General features: G+C 30.9%; 1 protein-coding gene across 1 annotated transcript in view; it reads right to left on the bottom strand.

Annotated features, from left to right (window-relative positions):
- Window positions 1–13,628, bottom strand: part of mRF1 (mitochondrial translation release factor 1) — a 52,605-nt gene extending 38,977 nt beyond the window's left edge. The window contains exons 1-2 of the mRNA XM_085825900.1: window positions 13,211–13,628; window positions 1,347–1,435 (exon numbers count right to left, since the gene is read on the bottom strand). Of these exons, the coding sequence (XP_085682026.1) occupies window positions 1,347–1,435; window positions 13,211–13,538 (417 nt within the window). The 5' untranslated portion in view covers window positions 13,539–13,628. The remainder of the gene's footprint in view (window positions 1–1,346; window positions 1,436–13,210) is intronic.
- Window positions 13,629–22,255: the final 8,627 nt, after the last annotated feature.

Genomic DNA, 22,255 nt, shown 5'->3' on the forward strand with positions numbered 1-22,255 from the left:
ATGTTTTAACGTATGCAACTAAAGACGAATTGTCGAATTACGAAAAACTAAAAGAGTTGTTTTTAGCTGAATTTCAGCCGACACCAAGAGAGATTCTGAACACCTTTAAACATGCTCAATGCGCAGCAAACGAGTCACATGTTCAATTTGCATCGCGATTGACCGCAGCATTTGAATACTACTGTAAGGTTAGGGAGACACAAAAGGATTTTAAAAACTTATTTGATTTAATTTCTGCAGATAAATTGTATGAAACTTTGGATTTCAAAACGAAAGAATACATAGGTGTTCGCGAGGGCAGAACATGGTTTAATCCAACACAGTTAGGGCGAGAATGTGATTTATATTTTTCATCCGGAGGAAAATCATTGTCATTGTCTAAAGTTCAGTCTAATGAATCGAAAGTACCAAGTGTTCGAAACCAAAGTATTAAGAATGACTCACTCCGAAGTAGCAAACCTAAAAGTAAACAGGATGCCATTTCGTGGACGGCAGAGAGATCATGTTACATCTGCGAGGGAAGGGGTGAAAATTTTCATTTCGCTAGGGATTGCGTAAAACGTAAACAAAGCGAATCCCATAGGGAAACAGAAAGAAAAAACAAAACAAGTATTAATAACGTCAGTTTTATTCATGAGTTGCAATATGCTGATATTTTCGTAGAAAATAAAAAAATAAAAGCACTTATTGATTCAGGCGCTGAAGTTCCAGTCATAAATTCATCATTCATTCAAATAAAGACACCGCTGGACGGTAAAATAATACTTAGCTCCTGTTTTGACGAAAAAAAAAGAGGCAGATATCGCTAGAGTAGGATTATCTTTAAATAGCAATTCACCAAGGTTAGAAATCATTGTTCTAGCCGTAAATAAATTATCTGTTCCTTTAAACCTGATACTTTGAATCGTGAGTGTGATCTCTGTTTGATGATAAGACGTCAGCCTCACATATATCACAATATAACATATTTTTCTAAGAAGAGAGAAGCAAAGGCAACAAAATTATTTATTTATGTTTGTAAATAATCATATTACTTTAAAAAATGAGAAAGCCCTTAAAATTTCTTTCTATTTACTGCTAAAGTGATGTAAATATCTTCTTGGGGCTTTTCAAAAAATCTTCTATCTGCTGCTTTCAATATTCCTCAATTTTAATATGTGGCCTCTAATGATAAGTAGTTCAGCCACCTCTATGCACATATGCATGATCTTACCTTTTAATCAGCATTTTAAATTTTATACAGCATCATCAAAACTATAGCCATATTTAATAAGTGAATAAAATTTGTTAATATAATTTTGCTAAATGATTAATAAGACATGATAAAAAGTTTCAGCAAAACTTACTTCATTTTTTAAATGTTCAATGCGAGTATTCAGTTTTTCTTTTTCCAATAATGCTGTACTTAAAAATTCATCTTCCTTTTCTTTTAATTCTAGAATAAAGTAAAAAATAATTATTTCAGAACTAATTTTGTAGCCTCACACACAAAGAGAAAATCTGTATTCATAAAATATACAATAATATGTGGATAACAATTTAATAAATTAAAAGTTTCAGCCTCACAGCATGAAAAAATAGAAATAATTTTTATCCTAAATGTTAGAAGATGCATCAAATTGATCTACTGCAAGCTGTTACTTCATAATATTATTTTTAATCTAACAAGCACAAATCTACGCAGGACGTCAGAAACTAAAAAAAACTAAAAACTAAAAAAAAAAAAGGAAAACACTATTAATAGCTGTACTATTCAATTTAAAGAAATGCTAGGAACATAATTGCTGCGTTTATAATAATATCTTATATATGAACCAGTTTCGGACAGACTTTAATGTAACTTAATACATTACACTTCTAATATGAATCTGTAAATTCATGGAAAAGGGTCCACTTTTAAACTGAACATCTTGTACAATAAACAATGAACAAATTGTAAATTACACAATTGGTATTCCAACTGCAAAGTAATAAGCACATGTATGAATACAAGTCTTTTGCAAAATGATGAAACTAGTTTTAGTATCACAACTTTAAAATATAATATAAATTTCAAGAACAGAAAATAAATATGACTGTTAAAAAAATGCCTTTTTAATGCAATGCAAAAACTGAATATACTACTGTAACTAAAATGCAGATGAAAATCAGAAAAAAAAAAAAGTCCTATTAATAAAATTTTTTTCAGTGACTGAATTAAAAATAGTAGTTTGAGTTTTGCAGTAACTTTGTAAAATGCATCATACATAATATGTTTTTTTTTTTTTCAGGAAAAGCAACTTGACAATCAGAAATTAATATTATTGTTAATTATACTGGTATTAGTTGAATAACTATCCTTTTTTATATGAGTAGTATGCCTCATTTTCTATTTTTATCAGCTAATACAAACGAAAAATACTAGACTATACTGCAAAACATCTAGATGATATTAGGTAACTTATAACATGAACTCAACATTCAACGAATAGTGATTTTTAGCCTACCCTCAGTATATATAGTGTTGTAGAAACATAATAAGTACAAAGAATGTGGAGAACAAAATGTTGCTTTAATGATGGATGTTTAATTAAAAAAATATTTTATATTCAAAGAATTGTTCAAATGGACTATCATTATCAGCAATACATGCACCACGATGATAGCATGTCACATACTTAAGCAGCAGCAATGCTAATTTTAATAACAACAAAGTCGATTTGCATCTCGTAAATGAGATCCACTGTCCTTGTGATGTATATATTGCAGCTGCTGGTCATCCATTAAAACAAGTCTTTTAAATATAGGAAACTATTTCTTGTAAATATCTGCGACTTCTCATTTTCATGTGCTTTTGCTCTCTCATACCACCAGCATCCTTAAAACTGTGACCATCAGTTCTGTTACACCCTTTAATATATGTATATTGTTGGTTTGGCTGACATACATTATCAGGTTCAGTGTTCCGCCTTACTTGCTTTGGGAACATTCAAGAACCTGGCTCGGAACAGGGAGCTTACTAAAGCTATGTTCAATAAATGTGGGAAGTAGACAAGATGCACAGGAAGGGTATACGAAACCCTTTATTTTTTCACTCTTTACAATAATTTCCGTACTTCGGAATACAGAGACCAACTACTTGTGGTCTGAACGTAAGAATATAAAAATATTAACTAAACTCTAACTTAACTTTGGAATAATAAACAAGGGCCTACGTGGAAGATTGGCCGTATATTAACAGGAAGCCGTATGTAGTACAGAGAACTGTTAACACTACAATACGTTTAAAATTATTAAGAGGATTAAACCTCTGGCCTGGAAGGCAACCAGCAACCGAGTAAAACTGCTAAGGCAAGCGGCCTGCTTCGACTAACTCCTTCCTCTCTCTTGCTTGGCAAAAAGCCACAACTTAAGTACTTGGCGTTCGCCAGACAAATTTGCATAAATAAGTTAAAGCTTTTAATTCTGGCCGGAAGTAGAAAATAAGAAGTGATAGTAAAGATTTAAAATAAAATAAACATTAGTAAAAGTTAAGATCCTTACAACATAGCATTCAAGCTTTGATAATAGAATATGTCAGGTAATATCTCTTAGGAAGTCCTCTTTAAAAACAACCTTTCTAGGAAGAATAGTTCTTATATATCTTGCTGTAACCATAACGAACTACAGCCAATTAAATTCAAATAAATTACATAAAATAAAATACAGAAGAATTTTTATTTTCACATAGTTACATACATTGTAAGTTATAAATGATTTATGCTCGGAATTAATTTTCATTGAATGAACAGTAATACATAATATGCATGATATGAAGCTTCCTACATAATATAATTAATAGAATATGAGATCAATATGATTCTTTGCTCTGGTGGCTATGAACAGACATATAACAGGAACAATAAAAATGCTTTGGTGGTTGAGAGTACAAATATTATTGCAAAGGGCTAAAATAAGATAATGAAACTATTTTAAGTTTATTATTAAAGCATATAAGTTTGCTTGGTAGTTCCAGACTATCCACATCCCTGCCAAAAAGTGTGAACTCAATGCCAAAATAGAGAAATGTTTGGTTACAGATGCTTATGTTTATTTCAGTGGTGCATCCAGTGCTGTCTATTTTTTATTCTTCTTTTCCCATATGAGACTCGCATACTTCTTGTTTTTTGTGCTTTTGTTCTCCCTATGTATACAGCGACCAGTTTCTGCTTAAAAAGATTCAGAGAACTGCACAAATTTGGCATTCCATACAACCTCAGCACCAAAATCCTAAAATGAAAAGGAAAAAAGAGGCCCACTAAGCCCTTAAGCAAAGCACATTGTACTACAGTCAAAAGTCGTTAATTCGGACACCCATAATCCGGACTTCAAAACTACAAACTTTCTGCGCATGCATCGTGTTGACGCATGCGCGTAAGACCTTTACAGCTGGGAGTAGTGTGCGCATTCACAAAATACGTTTACGAATGCGCGTTTAATGTATAACGGACGGTATAAGCTAAGCTAAAATTATCTAATTCAGTTAATGTTGCAGATTGCGTTGTTCCTTAATCTTCGAATTGGATTCGGCTTATTATTTTTTGCAGACTGTTAGAGCAATTTTATAAAAGTAAGCTTGAACTTTCGATTATGTCAAATAGAATTTCTGATATATATTTACTAATATGTAAAGGATCTACAAAGCGAAAGTATGTTTCGAAGTCCATTAAACAAAAAGTGGAATTGCTGCAAAAAATGGATAAAGGCATATCCTTTATTTATCTAAACTTTAACGCTTTTTTATCTAAACTTTGTTTATCTTTAATGCCGCGGAGCGCAGTGAATTGGAAGTTGATCTGTCAGCACTATCCTTATCTTCAGGGCAGATGTTTTTATTTTATTTGGCTTATAATTGCTTACTAAATGTAGTATTTCATCTCGATGTACTCCGTCTTTGATATGATTTAAATCAAATGCCTCGTCATTATAACTCGCTTCCGATAGCAAAGAAAGTGACAGAGGTTATTGAAAACAAAAAAGTTTCGATTGACCAATTAGTCGGTATTCTCGACACAGCAATTCACTTGAACAGCGGAACTTTGTAACTGAACAAGAAATTACGTCTGTCTATAGAATTAAAGGGAATGTGTTATCGCATAAAAAACGAAGCAACTTAAATAACTTACATTGAAAGAAATGTTTAATAAAGTAAACAAATAAAAATTAAGCTTTTTTTTTTTTTGTAAATTTTGATACCCTTTAGATCATAATTGCTCTTTATTTCATAAATTATGGTTTCATATTTTTAATTTTATAATTTCTGCATGCCATCTTACCAGATTTAAACTGATGATCTATAATCCGGAATCGCCGAAGTCCCAACGAGTCCGGATTAACGACTTTTGACTGTATATGTGCGCAGAAATTCAAGTGAGGGATATTGTCAAAAATAGCAAAAACTGCAGGATGCACTCCACTGCTATGCTAAAATTCCTATAGCAGGGATCAAAATCTGCAGTCGCACTCACAAAAGAATCTGGAGAAATGGAAAACTTTCTGGAAAGATGCTACACATTGAACTGGGCTACTTTATTATTTTGCACTGTATATATGAAAATATTAATTTGAAACATTAAAAAAAATTATTGCTGCTTTTCAGTATAGTATGCGATATAGATGCAAGATACTATAAATAGAAAGATGAAATTTTAATGACAAATTGTTTCTTTCATTCCACATTTCATATTACTAAAATTATGTTTAAGATACTGCAAAATATACAGTACAAAGTCTTTAATCCGGACGTCCATAATTCGGAATGATCTATAATCCGGACCTGAAAGCTACAAACTTTCTGTGCATGCGTTAATGCATTTATGCATGCACATAATATGTTTATGCATGCATATTTAATGTAAACGGACGGTATAAGATAGGCTAAAAATATGTAATTATCTATTTCAGTTAATATTGCATATTGCGTTGTTCCTTAATCTTCTATTCCATTGCAGGTGCATATGTACAGCTAAGTTGCAATTGGATCTGCCTTATTAGTTTTTGCAGACTGTTAGAGCAATTTTATAAAAAGTAAGCTTGAACTTTCTATTATGTCAAACAGAGTTTCTGATTCTGGAACTGCCAAAGTATCTACAAAGCAAAAGCATGTTTCAATGTCCATCAAACAAAATGTGGAATTGCTGCAAAAAATGGATAAAGGCATATCCTTTGTTTCTCTAACCATTCCGAAATCTGTTTATCAGTTTCATGCTACTCTGTACGGGGGGGGGGGGTTGTGGCGCGCCATGAACTGGAAGTTGATGTGTCAGCACTATCCTTATCTTCAGGGCAGATGTTTTTCTTTTATTCAGCTTATAATGTAGTATTTCATCTCGATGTACTCCATCTTTGATATGATTTAAATCAAATTCCTCGTCATTATAAATGTCACGAATACAAATCGTTTTCTGGTTGCAATTTTCTGATTTTGACAATGCATAATGTATGCTTTACGCATGCACGCGTTGAAAGAAATGTTTAATAAAGTAAACAAATAAATATTAAGCTTTTTTTTTTTTTTTTTTCTTTTTGTAAATTTGGTTGATCTTTGGATTATGGTAACTTGGCGATTTTTCGGCGAAAATTTGGCGACCAACTCTGCTACAGCAACCCTCTATTTTTTTTTCGCCGCCATTTTGTCTTCACGAAGTAAATCCATGTTTTTTTTCTTTTTATTTCCTAAACACTTTTTCCAACAATCTACTAGCCGAATTACACTTATGCTAGAAATTTTATGTAACAAAACTGCTTAATCATGACAAATATTAACTGCAAATTTGGGAAAAAGTGCACAATCGCAAACTCCTTGCGCGTTTTTCAAAATAGCACATACACATAAGCCATTTACACGTCGACTTATTTTTACTTAAAAAAACATCCCAGAATTTCACAAAAATGGCATTGCACACACTCTTAACTTTATCCATCTACACTGCTTTTTTATCATAAATTACAAATATTTGGACGAAAATGCAAAAACATTCTGTGAATCTTTAAACTCGGTAAAAAGCACATATATGAAATTACCTGATCGCGAAAAAGTATATACCCTTTCCAAGGATGAACATTTCCACGTATAAAATAAATAAAATATCCAAAAACTTTTACCTCTAAATTATCTATTATATTATAAACGTCACCAAAGAATTCATACCGCAAACATTACAAATGGTTACAAATACTTAATGTCAAATATTTAAATTATTTCCATACACGTTTACTTCAACTGAAACGTATACCAAATTCCTACAAGCATAAAATTCACAAAATAACTATCATTTAATTAAAATATCACTACACCATGTACACGTCGACTTATTTTTACTGAAAACAACATCCCAGAATTGCACAAAAATGGCATTGCGCACACTGTTCACTATATCCATGTACACTGCTTTTTTCTCATATATTAGAAAAATTTCACGAAAATGCATAAAAATTTTGTGAATCTTTAAATCCGGTAAAAAGAACAGCTGATCTTTGGAATATGGTAAGTGGTAGTTTGGCGACGTTTTGGAGGCGATAAAGGTTACTACTTAGGACTTTGGTAATAATGTGAGCAGTACTCAGTCAAAGAATATTCTTTGACTCAGTTCTGATTACGTATTATTTTGTTTGAGGGAAATGAGAGATCATGAGATATGTCATGTGATATTAATGGACGAATTATAGTTCTTTAATCGGAAAAGGGGGGGGAATTTGGAAAAATATCTGTGGCAGTACAGTCAAAAGTCGTTAATCCGGACTCGTCGGGACTTCGGCGATTCCGGATTATAGATCATCAGTTTAAATCTCGTAAGATGGCATGCAGAAGTTCTAAAATTAAAAATATGAAACCGTAATTTATGAAATAAAGAACAATTATGATCTAAAGGGTATCAAAATTTGCAAAAAGAAAAAGCTTAATATTTTTTTGTTTACTTTATTAAACATTTCTTTCAATGTAAGTTGTTTAAGTTTTGCTTCGTTTCATGTGATAATACTTTCTCTTTAATTCTATTAAACAGACATAATTTCTTGTTCAGTTACAAAGTTCCACTGTTCAAGCCCTATAATTGCTGTGTCAAGAACACCTACTAATTTATCAATCGAAATTTTTTTGTTTTCAATAACCTCTGTCACTTTTCTTCGCTATCGGAAGCGAATTATAATGACGAGGAACTTGTTTTAAATCATATCAAAGACGGAGCATATCGAGATGAAATACTACATTAGGTAAGGAATTATAAGCCAAATAAAAACATCTGGGCTGAAGATAAGGATAGTGCTGACAAATAAACTTCCAATTCATTATGCGCCCACCACGGCGTTCCCCCCGCCGAGCAGCGTGAAATTGATAAACAGATTTCGGATTTCAAAACATACTTTCGCTTTAGATCCTTTACATATTAACAAATATATATCAGAAATTCTATTTGATATAATCGAAAGTTTAAACTTACTTTTATAAAATTGCTCTTACAGTCTGCAAAAAATAATAAGCCGGATCCAATTCGAAAATTAAGGAACAACACAATCATCAACATTAACTGAAATAGATAATTATTTAGCTTATACGCCCATTATACATAAAACGCGCACGCGAAAACGTATTCTGCACTTGCGTGCACTCATATGCGCAGTCGTAAAAGGTCTTACGCGCACGCGTAAACGCCTATGCGCATGTGTCAACGCGGCGCATGCGCAGAAAGTTTTTAGTTTTGAGGTCCGGATTATAGATCATTCCGAATTATGGGTGTCCGAATTAACGACTTTTGACTGTATATTATTTTGTACTAAGCTTCATTGTGTGTTGTGTGAAGTAGTGTTGAATAATTTTCAGATTGTATGGCGCGGTCTAATATTATTTTAAAGATCCGGAAACAGGTGTACATACCAATACAATAGAGGGCACGTGGAGTGCTATAAAAAGCGCCATTCCGAGGCATTGTGATAAAATACCGCACGTAATCTTACATGCCAATCGTGGCATAAAGTGGAACATGGAACATCATTGTGATAAAGAAAATTTTGCTTTTTATTTAGCGGAGGAAGTGTGGAGGAAAAATTCGCAGAAAAAATCGTTCAATAATTTTATTGAATCAATAATAAAAGTGTATTCACCATGAAAGCAAGATTCTGAAGAAGATTAGGTAAGTTAGTATTTTTAATTATTTGAGGATAGTATTTTTATGCATTGTTCTAAATGTAAGGTGGAAGTAAAGTAATTTGGTATTATTGGAAAATTGTTATTAGCAATGATTTACTTTAAAGTAATTACGATTGTAAGCTAATTTTTATTAATTTAATGTATGTGCTTGTTTATATTTTAAGTAGTGTTTTTGAATTTAATTATGTTTTAATTACATGATAGTTATTTTGTGAATTATATGTTTGTAAAATTTGGTATACCTTAGAGTGGAAGTAAACGTGCATGGAAATAATTTAAATATTTGACACTAAGTATTTGTAAACATTTCTAATGTTTGCGGTATGAATTAGTTGGTGACGTTTGTAATAAAATAGATAATGTAGAGGTAAAAGTTTTTTGGATATTTTATTTATTTTATATGTGGAAATGTTCATATTTGGAAAGGGTATATACTTTTTCGCGATCAGGTAATTTCATATATGTTCTTTTTACCGGGTTTAAAGATTCAGAAAATTGTCATGCATTTTCGTGAAATTTTTCTAGTTTATGAGAAAAAAGCAGTGTACATGGATATAGTGAAGAGTGTGCGCAATGCCATTTTTGTGCAATTCTGGGATTTTTTTTAAGTAAAAATAAATTGACGTGTACATGGTTTATGTGTATGTGTTATTCTGAAAAACGCGCAAGGAGTTTGCTATTGTGCACTTTTTCCCAATTTTGCAGTGAATATTTGTCACGATTAAGCAGTTTTGTTAGAAAAAATTTCTAGCATAAGTGTAATTCGGCTAGTAGATTGTTGGAAAAAGTGTTGAGTAAATAAAAAGAAAAGAAACACGTCTTTACTTCGTGAAGACAAAATGGCGGCGGGAAAAAAAAATAGAGGGTTACTGTAGCAGAGTAGGTCGCCAAATTTTCGCCAAAAAATCGCCAAGTTACCATAATCCAAAGATCAACCAAAAGAACATATATTAATTAAAAAATTTTAAGTAGTAAATTAAATTAAAAAACACTACTTAAAATATAAATAAGCACATACATTAAATTAATAAAAATTAGACTACAATCCTAATTACTTTAAACTAAATCATTTCTAATAACAATTTTCCAATAATATCATATTAATTTATTTACTCCTTACACTTAGAACAATGCATAAAAATAATATCCTCAAATGATTAAAAATACTAACTTACCTAATCTTCAGAATCTTCATTATGTGGCACGCACACTTCAACTATTTCACACAACACACAATGAAGCTTAATACAAAATAATATAGTACTACAGTTTTGCAAATTCCTCCCCCTTTTCCGATTAAAGAACTGTAATTCGTCCATTAATGTCACATGACATATCTCATGATCTCTCATTTCCCTCACACAAAATAATGCGTAATCGGAACTGAGTACTTCTCACATTATTACCAAAGTCCTAGGTAACCTTTATCGCCTCCAAAATTCCAGTTAACATATTCCAAAGATCAGCCGTAAATTTTTGTACCCTTTAGATCGTAATTGCTCTTTATTTCATAAATTACGATTTCATTTTTATAATTTCTGCATGCCATCTTACCAGATTTAAATGATGATCTATAATCCGGAAAAACCCCTAATCCAGAATCGCCGACGAGTCCAGATTAAAGACTTTGTACTGTATATGCTTTTAGAAGTTTTAAATAAAATTTTATTTTACGTAAAAAATTAAATATAACATTGTATTTTATGGAATTTATGTAGTTAACTACAATAATTTTATGTACACGGGTTTAAAACAATACTATATTATGTTAGGTAAATAAAAGAGAAGGACAATTAAGCACAGCAGCGCAGACACACTTTGCAGGGCAGGAGAAGTTAGATATGCACCTGCCTAGTATAAATACTGCTTCGCGAGTATTTATACTAGGCAGGTGCATATGTACAATTAAGTTGCAATTGGTTTAGTTTTTAGTTCTCTTTGCAAGCAGCGTTATGTAAGCGTCATATGATTTTGGAAAGATCTCGAACTTGGAAGAAAAGATGAACTGAGGGAGGAGAGATAAAATTTAGAATGGTCAATTTTGAGGTTGCCAATTATTTCTTAGTACGGCCATCATATTTTATTATATCTTGCATATATATATATGATATTTTAAGGCGTAGGTGAAGACATGAAGAAGAGATTAACAAAATTAAATTGAAGAATAACCATCTTTATTTTTACACATGTCAAATCATCTCTTTGGCAAACAAATTTACTTTTCAATAATGTTTGAATACAATCACTTCTTATATACACAAATAGAGGGATACTACGTCATTTCAGGCTGGAAAGCATAAGTGGTGCAGAGTTGTTTGCACAGCAGAAGGAACGTAGTTCCTCGCGAAGCCGTATTTATATTTATACTGCGTGGGTGAAAATTTGAATCAAAGCTTTGATCAGTTAATTTTACTTTTAGTTACCCTTTTCAAGCAGTGTTATATAATTTGGAAAGATCTTGAATTTGGGAGAACAGATTAACTTAAAGGAAGAGCATAAATCCTAGAATCGTTAATTTTGAGATCGCCAATTATTTTTAAAGCTGCTAATGCATTTAATTATATCTTCTATATATTTCCAAAATCGGTACTTTTCCGTTTTGCCGGCACGTATGGCCTTAGTGCATAAAATTGAGCTATCTGGTAAAAATTCTGTGTAATTTTGTGCCAGTATTGAAAGAAACAATCAATCAGATTAGAAATGGCTGCGATTTGTTTTGAAAATGATGCGTAAAAGGTTACCAGAGAGGATATTCCGTTTGGCATTAGAGTTACCACTACTGACGACTTTATTGCCTGCGGCAGCAAAACGGAAAAGTACCCCAAAATCTATTATTATGACTATTTCAGGACAGAAAACCCTAAAAGAAATTAAATGTGCATTAACTTATATTAGAGTTTCTAATATACTGATAAGTATATTTATTTTGGAACTTAGTATTGTTTAAGCCAGATATCTCTAGGAATTGCCAAGTAACACTTTCACTCCATAAGCGAGTTGTGCAGCTCCTTTCCATGGTTTGCCACTATCATTTTAATTCAGGTTATTGTAACATAATATGTTATGAAAGTACTCGGCAGTGAGAAAAGATGGATATCAAGTTATCAGAGAAATGTACCGGAGAAATGTCTGATAAAAAAATCTAGTAAGCCTGTATATCCGTAATATCACAATGTATTTTATATTTCTTGGAAAGCCTGTCACATCATAACTGAAGTATTTATTAGTGGCCGAAATGTTTAATTGCATAATCATGCCATCAGTGTTAGTCTTATGATGGTATCTCGTATTACATATATATGTTGCTTAGAAAGGCTGGTTAGCAATATGCATTTACACTGTATGAATTCAATATGGTTATGGTAATTTAGGCATCAATAAAAGTGTACAAAAAAAGAAAAATATATAATTTTCAAAACACATAAACAAGCATTATGCAAGAAACTAAACCACTTCTGAATATTGTGGAGAAATACAGTAATGCAAAATAAACCAAATGAAAATATTCTAACATTTAAAGGTGCCAGATACCTATTCTGTTTACTTAAATTACAAGTAAGTATAATTAAAATTATATTTTATTCTAGTATGCGCTATTTCTATAGTAACGCTTTTTCGTACACCACGCTCATAAATAAATAGCAAAGGCGATGAAGCAAAAAACGCCAAGTACAAAATTTCGAACCCTCAATTTTCCGTTTTAACCAATGGGAGCAAACTGTAAGAGAAACGGTCAGTAGTCTTTGTGAATATGTGAATGACTGCAAGCCAATTTTTCTCAGAAAGTCCAATATGAAGGCATCCTTCTTAGCAGACAGCTACCGTATGCTTTGCCATATTCAAATAGCCGCTAATCTTGAATGCATAATTTTTCTTTATACGCTGCACACAATTCTTACTAACTTCAACTTGGTTTTAATGATGACATTTCAAGAACATTATTAAAAAAAAAAATTCCTCATTACTTAAAATACGAAACATCTAAATCCACCCTGTTTTAAGTAATTCCTGATTACTCTCAGTTTTCAAAGATAGTAGTATACTTACCTGAAATAAATTCTTCGAGTTCCTTGAGTTCAGCTTTGATTTGATCAATGTGATGCATTAATGAAGTAATGTGCTTCATAGTTTCATAATTAAACGAATTCTCAAAATTTACATTATGGTCTTTACTTCTTATAAAGTCTTCGTTTAAAGATTTAAGATGTTTTTGAAGTCTATGATCGTCAAATGAAATTGTAGACAACAAATCATGTTTATATTCAGTGTAATTACTACGAGTACAAAATATATTACTTAAACTTTTAGGTGCTCGTTTACACCTATATATAGAGCTTCTCCCGTTTAATAACTTAAGAATATTTAATATTAACATTACGAATAAAAATTAAGACAATTTTAATTTCAGGTAAGACAGAAATATACGGAATTCGTTGTTGACAGGTTATCTTCACGAGAAAAAAGGGGGAAAATTGGGAGGAGTTACGAGATTCTCTGGGTTGCATGAAGATCTACTAATAACTTTCTCGCCAAGTAATTTGGCGTCATCGGCTCATTCTTATTTCTGGAACTGTGGTTGAAGAGTGGTCTGTTTTTGATCCGTAAGTATGCTAAAATTCTACTATAAATTTTTAATACCTTGTTTTCCAAATTTACACATTTTGCTTGATTAATTTGAAGTTGTTTGTTTTTAGATGTGCGCAAGGTTATTCGTCAAATTACCAAGGTTTCTATTTCTCTGGTAAGTGTTTGCTTTATATCTTATATTTATTATTAAATATGAAAAGTAATTTTTGCATGCGTATATTTTTTCATGCTCATTTTCTGTTTTATGTGCTGGTAGATTTCTGGCCGATTACCGTGTTTTTAGATAAATGCGCCATTTTCATTAAGTCGCGTAGAGGTTACTGTTTCCATTTTTTTTTTAAGTAACCACGAAAATTCTAACACATGTAAAAGCTTTATTAGTAAACTTTTGATTGAGGATATTTCAAGTAAATGTGCCATTTTTACTGAATTTGTGTAGAAGTTGCTCTTCGTTATGCCTTTTTTGAGCCAATATGTTAATTAGTTGTATTCTTTTAATGTGTTGTTTTGCAGATTAATGCAGTTTATTTGACAGATGTGTAATGCTGTTTGTTGAAAAATGCATTAGAACCAATGATGGTAAGATCTTGGCCTAGCAAATTGTTAAAATATTACCTGCTCTTAATTACTGAATCATATTGTAGGATAAAATCTGCTGTTTATGTATGAAAATTTGTACTTTATCTCTGATTATGTGGTATATGCCCAGAATTTCATTATTAATGATCAATTCATTAAAATTACTATTTTTAATTGTCTACTTTGTTTTGTGTTGCTGCTGCTCATTCTGGATTTTTTTTTTTTTTTTTTTTTTGAGTAGATATAAAAATTAATTCTTGTTTTTTATTTTTTTCCCTCAATGTCTCTTTTTATTGTGCTGGTAAATTTTTGAGAAAATTTCAAGTAAATGTACCGTTTTTACTTAGTTTGTGTAAAAATTGTTCTTCTTTATGCCTCTTTTGAATAAATATGTCAATTCTTGTTTGTATTATTTAATATCTTGTTTTGCATATTAACACAGTTTATTTGACAGATTGAGATGCGATTTGTTGAGAATATTCATTAAAACTAATGCGGGTAAGTTCTTGGGCTAACAGATTGGTAAATTTTCTGATCTTAATTACTGAATTTTTTATATTCTAGGATAAAATTCTGCCTTTTACGTGTGAAAATTTTTATTTTATCTGATTATGTGCCAAATTTAATGATTCAAGAAAAATGCAATTTCTGTGTGTAGCTAGTTCGTTGTTGCTGTTCGTCATGCAGTTCTTTTGAATATGTATCAGTTTGAAAATTTATTCTTACATGTGTATTTTTCTCATCCATTTTTGCTGTGCACTTTTCCTGTGAATATTATTTTTATTTAGTCTATATAGAATTTGCTCTTTCTACCTTTTTTGAATAAGCATGATAATTAGTTCTTGTTTGTGTTATTTTAAAGCCCAACAATTCACTTTCGAATGTTTGTTAATTATAGAAGCTAATTTTACTTTTTGCTTGCAGTTTTTAACTCTGTACCTTTTATCCAGACGTAAATAACATCTGCCTTTTCATTTCTTAACTTAAAATATCGCAGTCGGGAAAAGGTTTCAATTTGAAAGGTAGTGGCTTTTCTAATTGCAAGAATTTCTCTTCAGAATTATAATTAACATAGGCTGTGCATTCTCTGCTAAGTATTTCATTTCTCGAAAAGTCTGGTGGACCTTTTAAATCGCAATTTTAATCTTTAATTTTTTGGATATAATTAAGAACGAATTCATTTGGAAGCAATTTAAAAAATAAAGGCATTAAAATATTTCTGTATAAATCAGTATGGTACTTTTCTGTTTCGCCGGCGCAAATCTCGCCAAGCGCACTTTATTGGCGACAACACATAATACACATAAAAATTGTCAAAAAATGTTGGTTCTAAGATTTTTTTTTATTTTAAAGGCATAAACATTTAAATATCATTTAAAGTTTTGTAAAAAGACAATAAATTTTTTAAAAAACATTAATTTAAGAATTTACTATGCTTTCATGGTACAACATCCCGATTCGCAGGTTCGTATCACGTGAACCCAAGTGATCTCATTTCACGTAATTCTTTGCTCAAACTACGCTACAAAAATCTAATTCTCTCAATGATTCAGTAATTATCTACAATAATTTCAAGTTACATTTTAATATGGAATACAAGTTTAAATGCAAGTATTATTTCAGTTCGTACGAAGCTTACTTAAGAATTATGTAAAACCCAGTACTTTACTTCGCTAGTGCATTCTCATTAGAATTGATGAATTAACCCTTAATTTTATCTTTTCTATATTTTCGCTTTCGCTGAGCTGTGTGATTGCATCCTAATTGACTTAAATACCGCAAGTGGCATTAGGGCATAAAATTTAACTTTCTGGTAAAAATGCTATGTAATTGTATGCCAGTATTGAAAGAAACAGTGGCATAGCTAGGGTGGGGCAAGAGGGGCATCTGTCCCCGGGCGCAGCATCCAGGGGGCGCCAAATTAATGCTACGAAATTTTTTAATGAATGTTTTGCATTCTTGACACATAGAAAAGGGCGTAAATTCTTCAGTTGTCCCTGGGCGCTGGAATCCTAGCTACGCCACTGGAAAGAAACAATCAATCTGATAAAAAAAAATGGCTGCGATATGTTTTGAAGATGAGCGTAAAAGGTTACCAGCAGAGATATTCCGTTTGGCATCTGTTGTACCATTTTTGGCGAAGCATCTTTACTTTCTCCCAAAAGTCTTGCTATTTTTCAGATTTCAAGTTTGACTTTGTGCCTTGTTTTGCAGGTTAACATGCTTTATTTGATTGCATAGAAGTTAACTTTTCGTAAAAAGGCCTTAATTATAGTATCATTATTGGTAAATTCAAGGCTTAAACAGATTGGTGAAATGTTTGACCTTAACTACTGAATTCTGCTAATTATATGGGATATGTCCATAATTAAAATTTTTTCCTAGTAAATCGATCAATTGAAACAAAATGTGAAATGAATTTATTAAAGAGTATGTCATTTGCTGTATTCATAAATTTCCAGCCATGTGTATCATTTAATAATTATTTGTTTTTAATATAAAAAAAAAAGTAGTAGCAGATGGTCCTACCAATTTGAATAAATATGGAATTTAGTTTTTAATAGTTTTATTTATTTCATGTAATTTATTATATTAAAGTATAAAGGCTATGCTCGTGGATTTTCTAGTAAAGGCAAGTGTCCAATAAATAGCAGTTTTTATTTGAGTATGGTGGTTGAGCTATTTATCCAGCATTTTTTTAGTATGAAGACTAATACTAAAAAAATTTGAGCATTTCTTTCAAGTAAAAATCAGTGTGTTGTAGCTGTGCCAGTATCATTCTGCATAATGACAAAAGTTCATTAAATATGTTAGTGGCATTTAAGTGTTGGTTTTGATTATCATGCAATACTGAAACTAAATTCAGAATTTCATTATTGACCAAAAAAAAAATTTTTTTTTAATTCTGGGTATGAATGTCTGAGCATGTGTGTAAATTTTAAGTCATTCTGGATTTTCTTTCATTTGATTAATTCGTTAAACTTGCTGTTATTTGTAAAAAAATTTCCTATTGAACTTTACCTTTCGTTTTAGTGGCACAGGTGATAATAGATTTTTAACACCCAAAATGAAAATTTCCAAGTGTGGCTATAGAGAGTATGCTCAAGTTCATAAAATAACTTAGTTTTTCTTTATCATCACCTTTCTGTTTGAGAAGCTTTTCTGCAGCATACGGTGGCCATCCCTTTTCTATTATAAGAATACAGTCAAAAGTCTTTAATCTGGACGTCCATAATCCGAAATGATCTGGACCTCAAAGCTACAAACTTTCTGCGCATGCGCACATGCGTTTACGCATGCGCGTTTAATGTATAACGGACGGTATAAGCTAAGCTAAAATTATCTAATTATCTATTTCAGTTAATGTTGCAGATTGCGTTGTTCCTTAATCTTCTATATGGATCCGGCTTATTATTTTTTGTGGACTGTTAGAGCAATTTTATAAAAGTAAGCTTGAACTTTAGATTATGTCAAAAAGAATTTCTGATTCTGGAGCTGCCGAAGAATCTACAAAGTGAAAGCATGTTTTGATGTCCATCAAACAAAAAGTGGAATTGCTGCAAAAAAATGTATAAAGGCATATCCTTTGTTTCTCTAACCATTCCAAAATCTGTTTATCAATTTTACATCTCTCTGTGGGGGGGGGAGGAACATCACGGCGCACAATGAACTGGAAGTTGATCTGTCAGCACTATCCTTATATTCAGGGCAGATGTTTTTATTTTATTTGGCTTATAATTCCTTACTAAATGTAGTATTTCATCTCAATGTACTCAGTTTTTGATTATGATTTAATCAAATTTCTCGTCATTATATTACGGATACACATCAAATAGTTTTCTGATTGCAATTTTCTAATTTCGATTATGCGTAATGTATTCTTTACGCATGCGCTTTGAAAGAAATGTTTAATAAAGTAAACAAATAAATAATTTTTTATTGTATATTTTAATACCCTTTAGATCATAATTGCTCTTTTTTTCATAAATTAAGTTTTCATATTTTTAATTTTATGTTTTCTTCATGCCATCTTACGAGATTTAAATTGAGGATCTGTAATCCGGAATCGCCCGACGAGTCCGGATTAAAGACTTTTGAGTGTAGTAATTTTAGAAATTTATCTGAATGTCTCCTGTGGACTTTCATTTAATAGATAACTAAAGCCAGTATGGAAATTAGGACATTTTGATATTGAAGAATAATTCATTGCTGCCTACTCTCCTTTTTTTAATTTTTAGTCTTAACAAAGGAAAATGTTTCTCAGAAATAAATGGAATGTATTTAATTAATTAAACTTAAATTAGGCAAATTCCATTCCCTCACTCTCTAATGATTTTCAAAATTTTTAAATTCTTTTTCATTTGGTCAGAGTTGTCTTAATCTGTTGTCATTTCTAAATTTTTATATGAAGATTTAAAAAATGGAATTAGCCAAATAATATAAGAATTAAATGTTAATATATTTTATAACAGAATTGAATTTCAAATAGTTCAAAAATCTAGTCCATGTAAATTTGAACTGAATTTTAATTTGATTTTTCTTAATTCATTACATTTATTTAGGCGCCTAGAATGTGAACATGGTAAATAAAATGGCAAGTACCCATTCCTCAGTATATTTTGGTGGGGAAAAACTTCTGAAATTTATGTCCAGTTTGTAGTACTATTATTCAGTTAACTTCATATTTGTTTAGGAATTTCACAGGGTGGGTGATCTTCTGTGCAAGATACTGAGAAAATTTTGATATTCTTTATGCTAAGAATAATTTCAAGAATTAATAAATTTCAGTTTTTTTTTTTTTATATGATAGACTGATTATTCAAAGTAATATACACCAAGGTCACCTTGGATGATCAAGAGCTTGTATCATACATGCATATTAACTGTTATAGGATAGCTATGGACTTTGGTCCTTCAAATTGTTTTATTAATATATATACAGTATTCAAAGAACTACAAAAGGGTGGAATGTAGTAAATAAAACATTTTTGCTTCTGATAGAAGTGTACAACTGACTGAAAAATGTAACAGCCATCATTTGAGAGATCTTTCTTAAGTATAGTACATACTTTAAAAAAATGAAACTGTATATATGAATTTTTGAAATAATGTAACATATTAAAAGAAGATAAATTATGTATTGAAATGAATTATGCATTCAGTATTCCAATAAATTTTCCATTTTGTACATTCTTAAATCAATATAAGAATTATCAGTATTTTTAAAATCATTAGTGTATGTGTTTTAGGAAAACTTTGGTTTAAATTCAGGCTTAGATACTAAGAGTTCTGTTTTATGAAGCATAAGTATCTAATATTTGTTTTGCAATTAAGTTGAACTCAAATCATTAAATGTGAATGACATAATAGAAAAAAAAATCAGAGTTATTTTAATGACTGTAATGATGATATGTTATCTCTTATCACAGGAAAATACTTGGTATTTTATTTCAAGAAAAAAAAAACCAGCTGGGATGTTCTGTGGAGCAATGTTTTTAAATTTTTAAATCCTGTTCCTAGAGCAGACTTGCTAGTTCTTGGTTGTAGGTAAAGTTCAAATGGTATTTTAAGAACCTGAGGTTTAAAAAAAGGGGGGAATAAATAAAGGTTTATTTTTTATAGAAAAATTCATTTATATTTGAGTAGTAGTTATTATATTTTGTGGCTATTCATTGAAAGAAATGTAAGCTTTTTTTTCGTAAATTTTGATCATTATTGCTCTTTATTCCATAAATTACGGTTTCATATTTTTAATTGTATATTTTCTGCATGCCATCATACCAGATTTAAACTGATGATCTATAATCCGGAATCGGCAAAGTCCCGATGAGTCCGGACTTTATACTGTATAACAGACTTATAAAGGGCCTCATATCTCAAATAGCTTAGGACCTTATTAAGTCTAAATATGGTTCTGCATACTGTTAAGCACGAAGTTGGAAGCAAAATGGTTTGTATATTTCTCGCTGCTTCTGGAATGGGAAATTTACCTTTGTAGGGTTATTTTTATTTTAAACAGCTTTCCTGTAATTTTTTTTTTTTTTTTTTTTTTTCCCCACCTACAACTCCCTAACAAAATGAATTTTCAAAATCCTGTTTTATATAAACAAGGTGGAACCAGTATTTAATAAGAAGTCTCGGGGAAAAATAATGACCACATCAATTTTTTTTCTTCTACGGAAGTTACTTCCATGGAAGAGCTTAGTAATGCATGTCTTCCTTTCTGGCCATGTTATTGCTTTAAGCTAAATCTTACTACGTTCAGCCGTATTGTTATGTGGCTGTTAATATTTGCCAGTGAGGTTTAATTAAGGGCCAACTCTGTTAGTTATTTCTATACAGCTTTTTCTAGTTTTTAGTTAGTTAGCATTAGTTTCTTATTTTCTATCTTAAGTTAAAGCCCAAGTGGAGACTTCATGTAAGCCCAGGATTGGCCAACTATAAATGGTCTCAAGTTAAATAAAAGGATATTTAAACCCTACTTTTGACTTGTCGCTTTAGACTTTTAGAAGTCAATGAATAGTCGCTACACAATTCTCAAGTATTCTAGATACCAAAGGCAGCCAATTTTACTAGAATCTTGTATCATTTATAGTGGAAAATTATATAGATCAGTATATAACTATTATGAAAATTTGAAAGCATCTGCAAGAAAATTGGAATGCAAAATACATTCATGTTTTATCAGGATAATGATTCTAAACATGCAGCCCTAAATGTTCACATGTGGTTTTCATACAACTGTCCGGAAGTTATCACAACTTCTTCCTTCATTTAGTCTTCAGACTTAAATCAAATTGAACATGTATGAATGGAACAACAGTTACTCAAAAAATATAGGTAAATGCATGTGAAAAGTGTAACTTTAGCTAAAAGATATCTAACCATTATGAGTATTGAATGTCCCGTTATTTTATTAATTTTTTTTTTTTTTTATTGACTCTTTCTTTAAAGTATTCGAATACTTATATGAGTTCATTTTGAAAACATTTTGAATATCTTTTTTTAACCAAAAACAATTAGACTATTTTTTTTTTCAAAATAATGAACAATAGTACATGTGAAAGAAAAGTCATTCTACTGATTATTATTAACTGATATTTGGAAATAAAATCAAAGAATGCAAGTGTTACAAAATTAATTTCATAGGTTTTATAATTTCATGAGTTAAAACTGATATTTTAAATTTAAAAATACAAAAACATGAATATTTGTCTTATTCAAAACATGTTTGTAAGTGCAAGTATATATCTCTAAATGGCTGGCAGTTACATAAGACATAAGAACTTTTAAAGACATACGATATGTTAGACTTCATATCTTAAAATAATTTACATTAATGTCATAGTAGAAAGACAATTTGACTGCACTATATGTGAATTCTTTATGGTAATTAAAGAAAATTACACCACATGTGCTCTTTCCCACCTTTCCACCTTATTTTGCAAATAAATTGAGCAGAACGTAATTTTTTTTGGCCATATGATACCTTCGGCTCTATCTAGTAATGCTGAAGTGGCATTTGTAGTAGTTCATTCAGGAGAAGGAAAATCTCGTAGAAGATTGAAGGGGGAAAATTGATCGCAATCAGGCATACTGGTGGTCCTGGTACGTACAATGAGACAACAGTTCAGTGATTTTTAACACAAGTTGATTTTTATGTTATAATGTAACCTGCTTGTAAAGAAGATTTTTCTGGAGCACAAAATAAATATAACAGCACAGAAGGGCTATTAAGTCCCAGAAGTATGTTTTTCATTCAATCTTAGCCATTTGGTTAGGTGAACGGATCAACAGATTATCATGGAGAGAGAGGAGGCCTTTCAGAAGGACCGAGGAATGGTGTTTAAATCATACTATAGAATTACGTCCATCTAATCTTATGCTTATTATGCAAAAACTAGAGGAAGAATATTACTCACTTAG

This window comes from Stegodyphus dumicola, chromosome 10 (genome assembly GCF_044657685.1).
Source record: "Stegodyphus dumicola isolate Sdum_Otavi_A_Nest chromosome 10, ASM4465768v1".
Lineage (NCBI taxonomy): Eukaryota > Metazoa > Arthropoda > Arachnida > Araneae > Eresidae > Stegodyphus > Stegodyphus dumicola.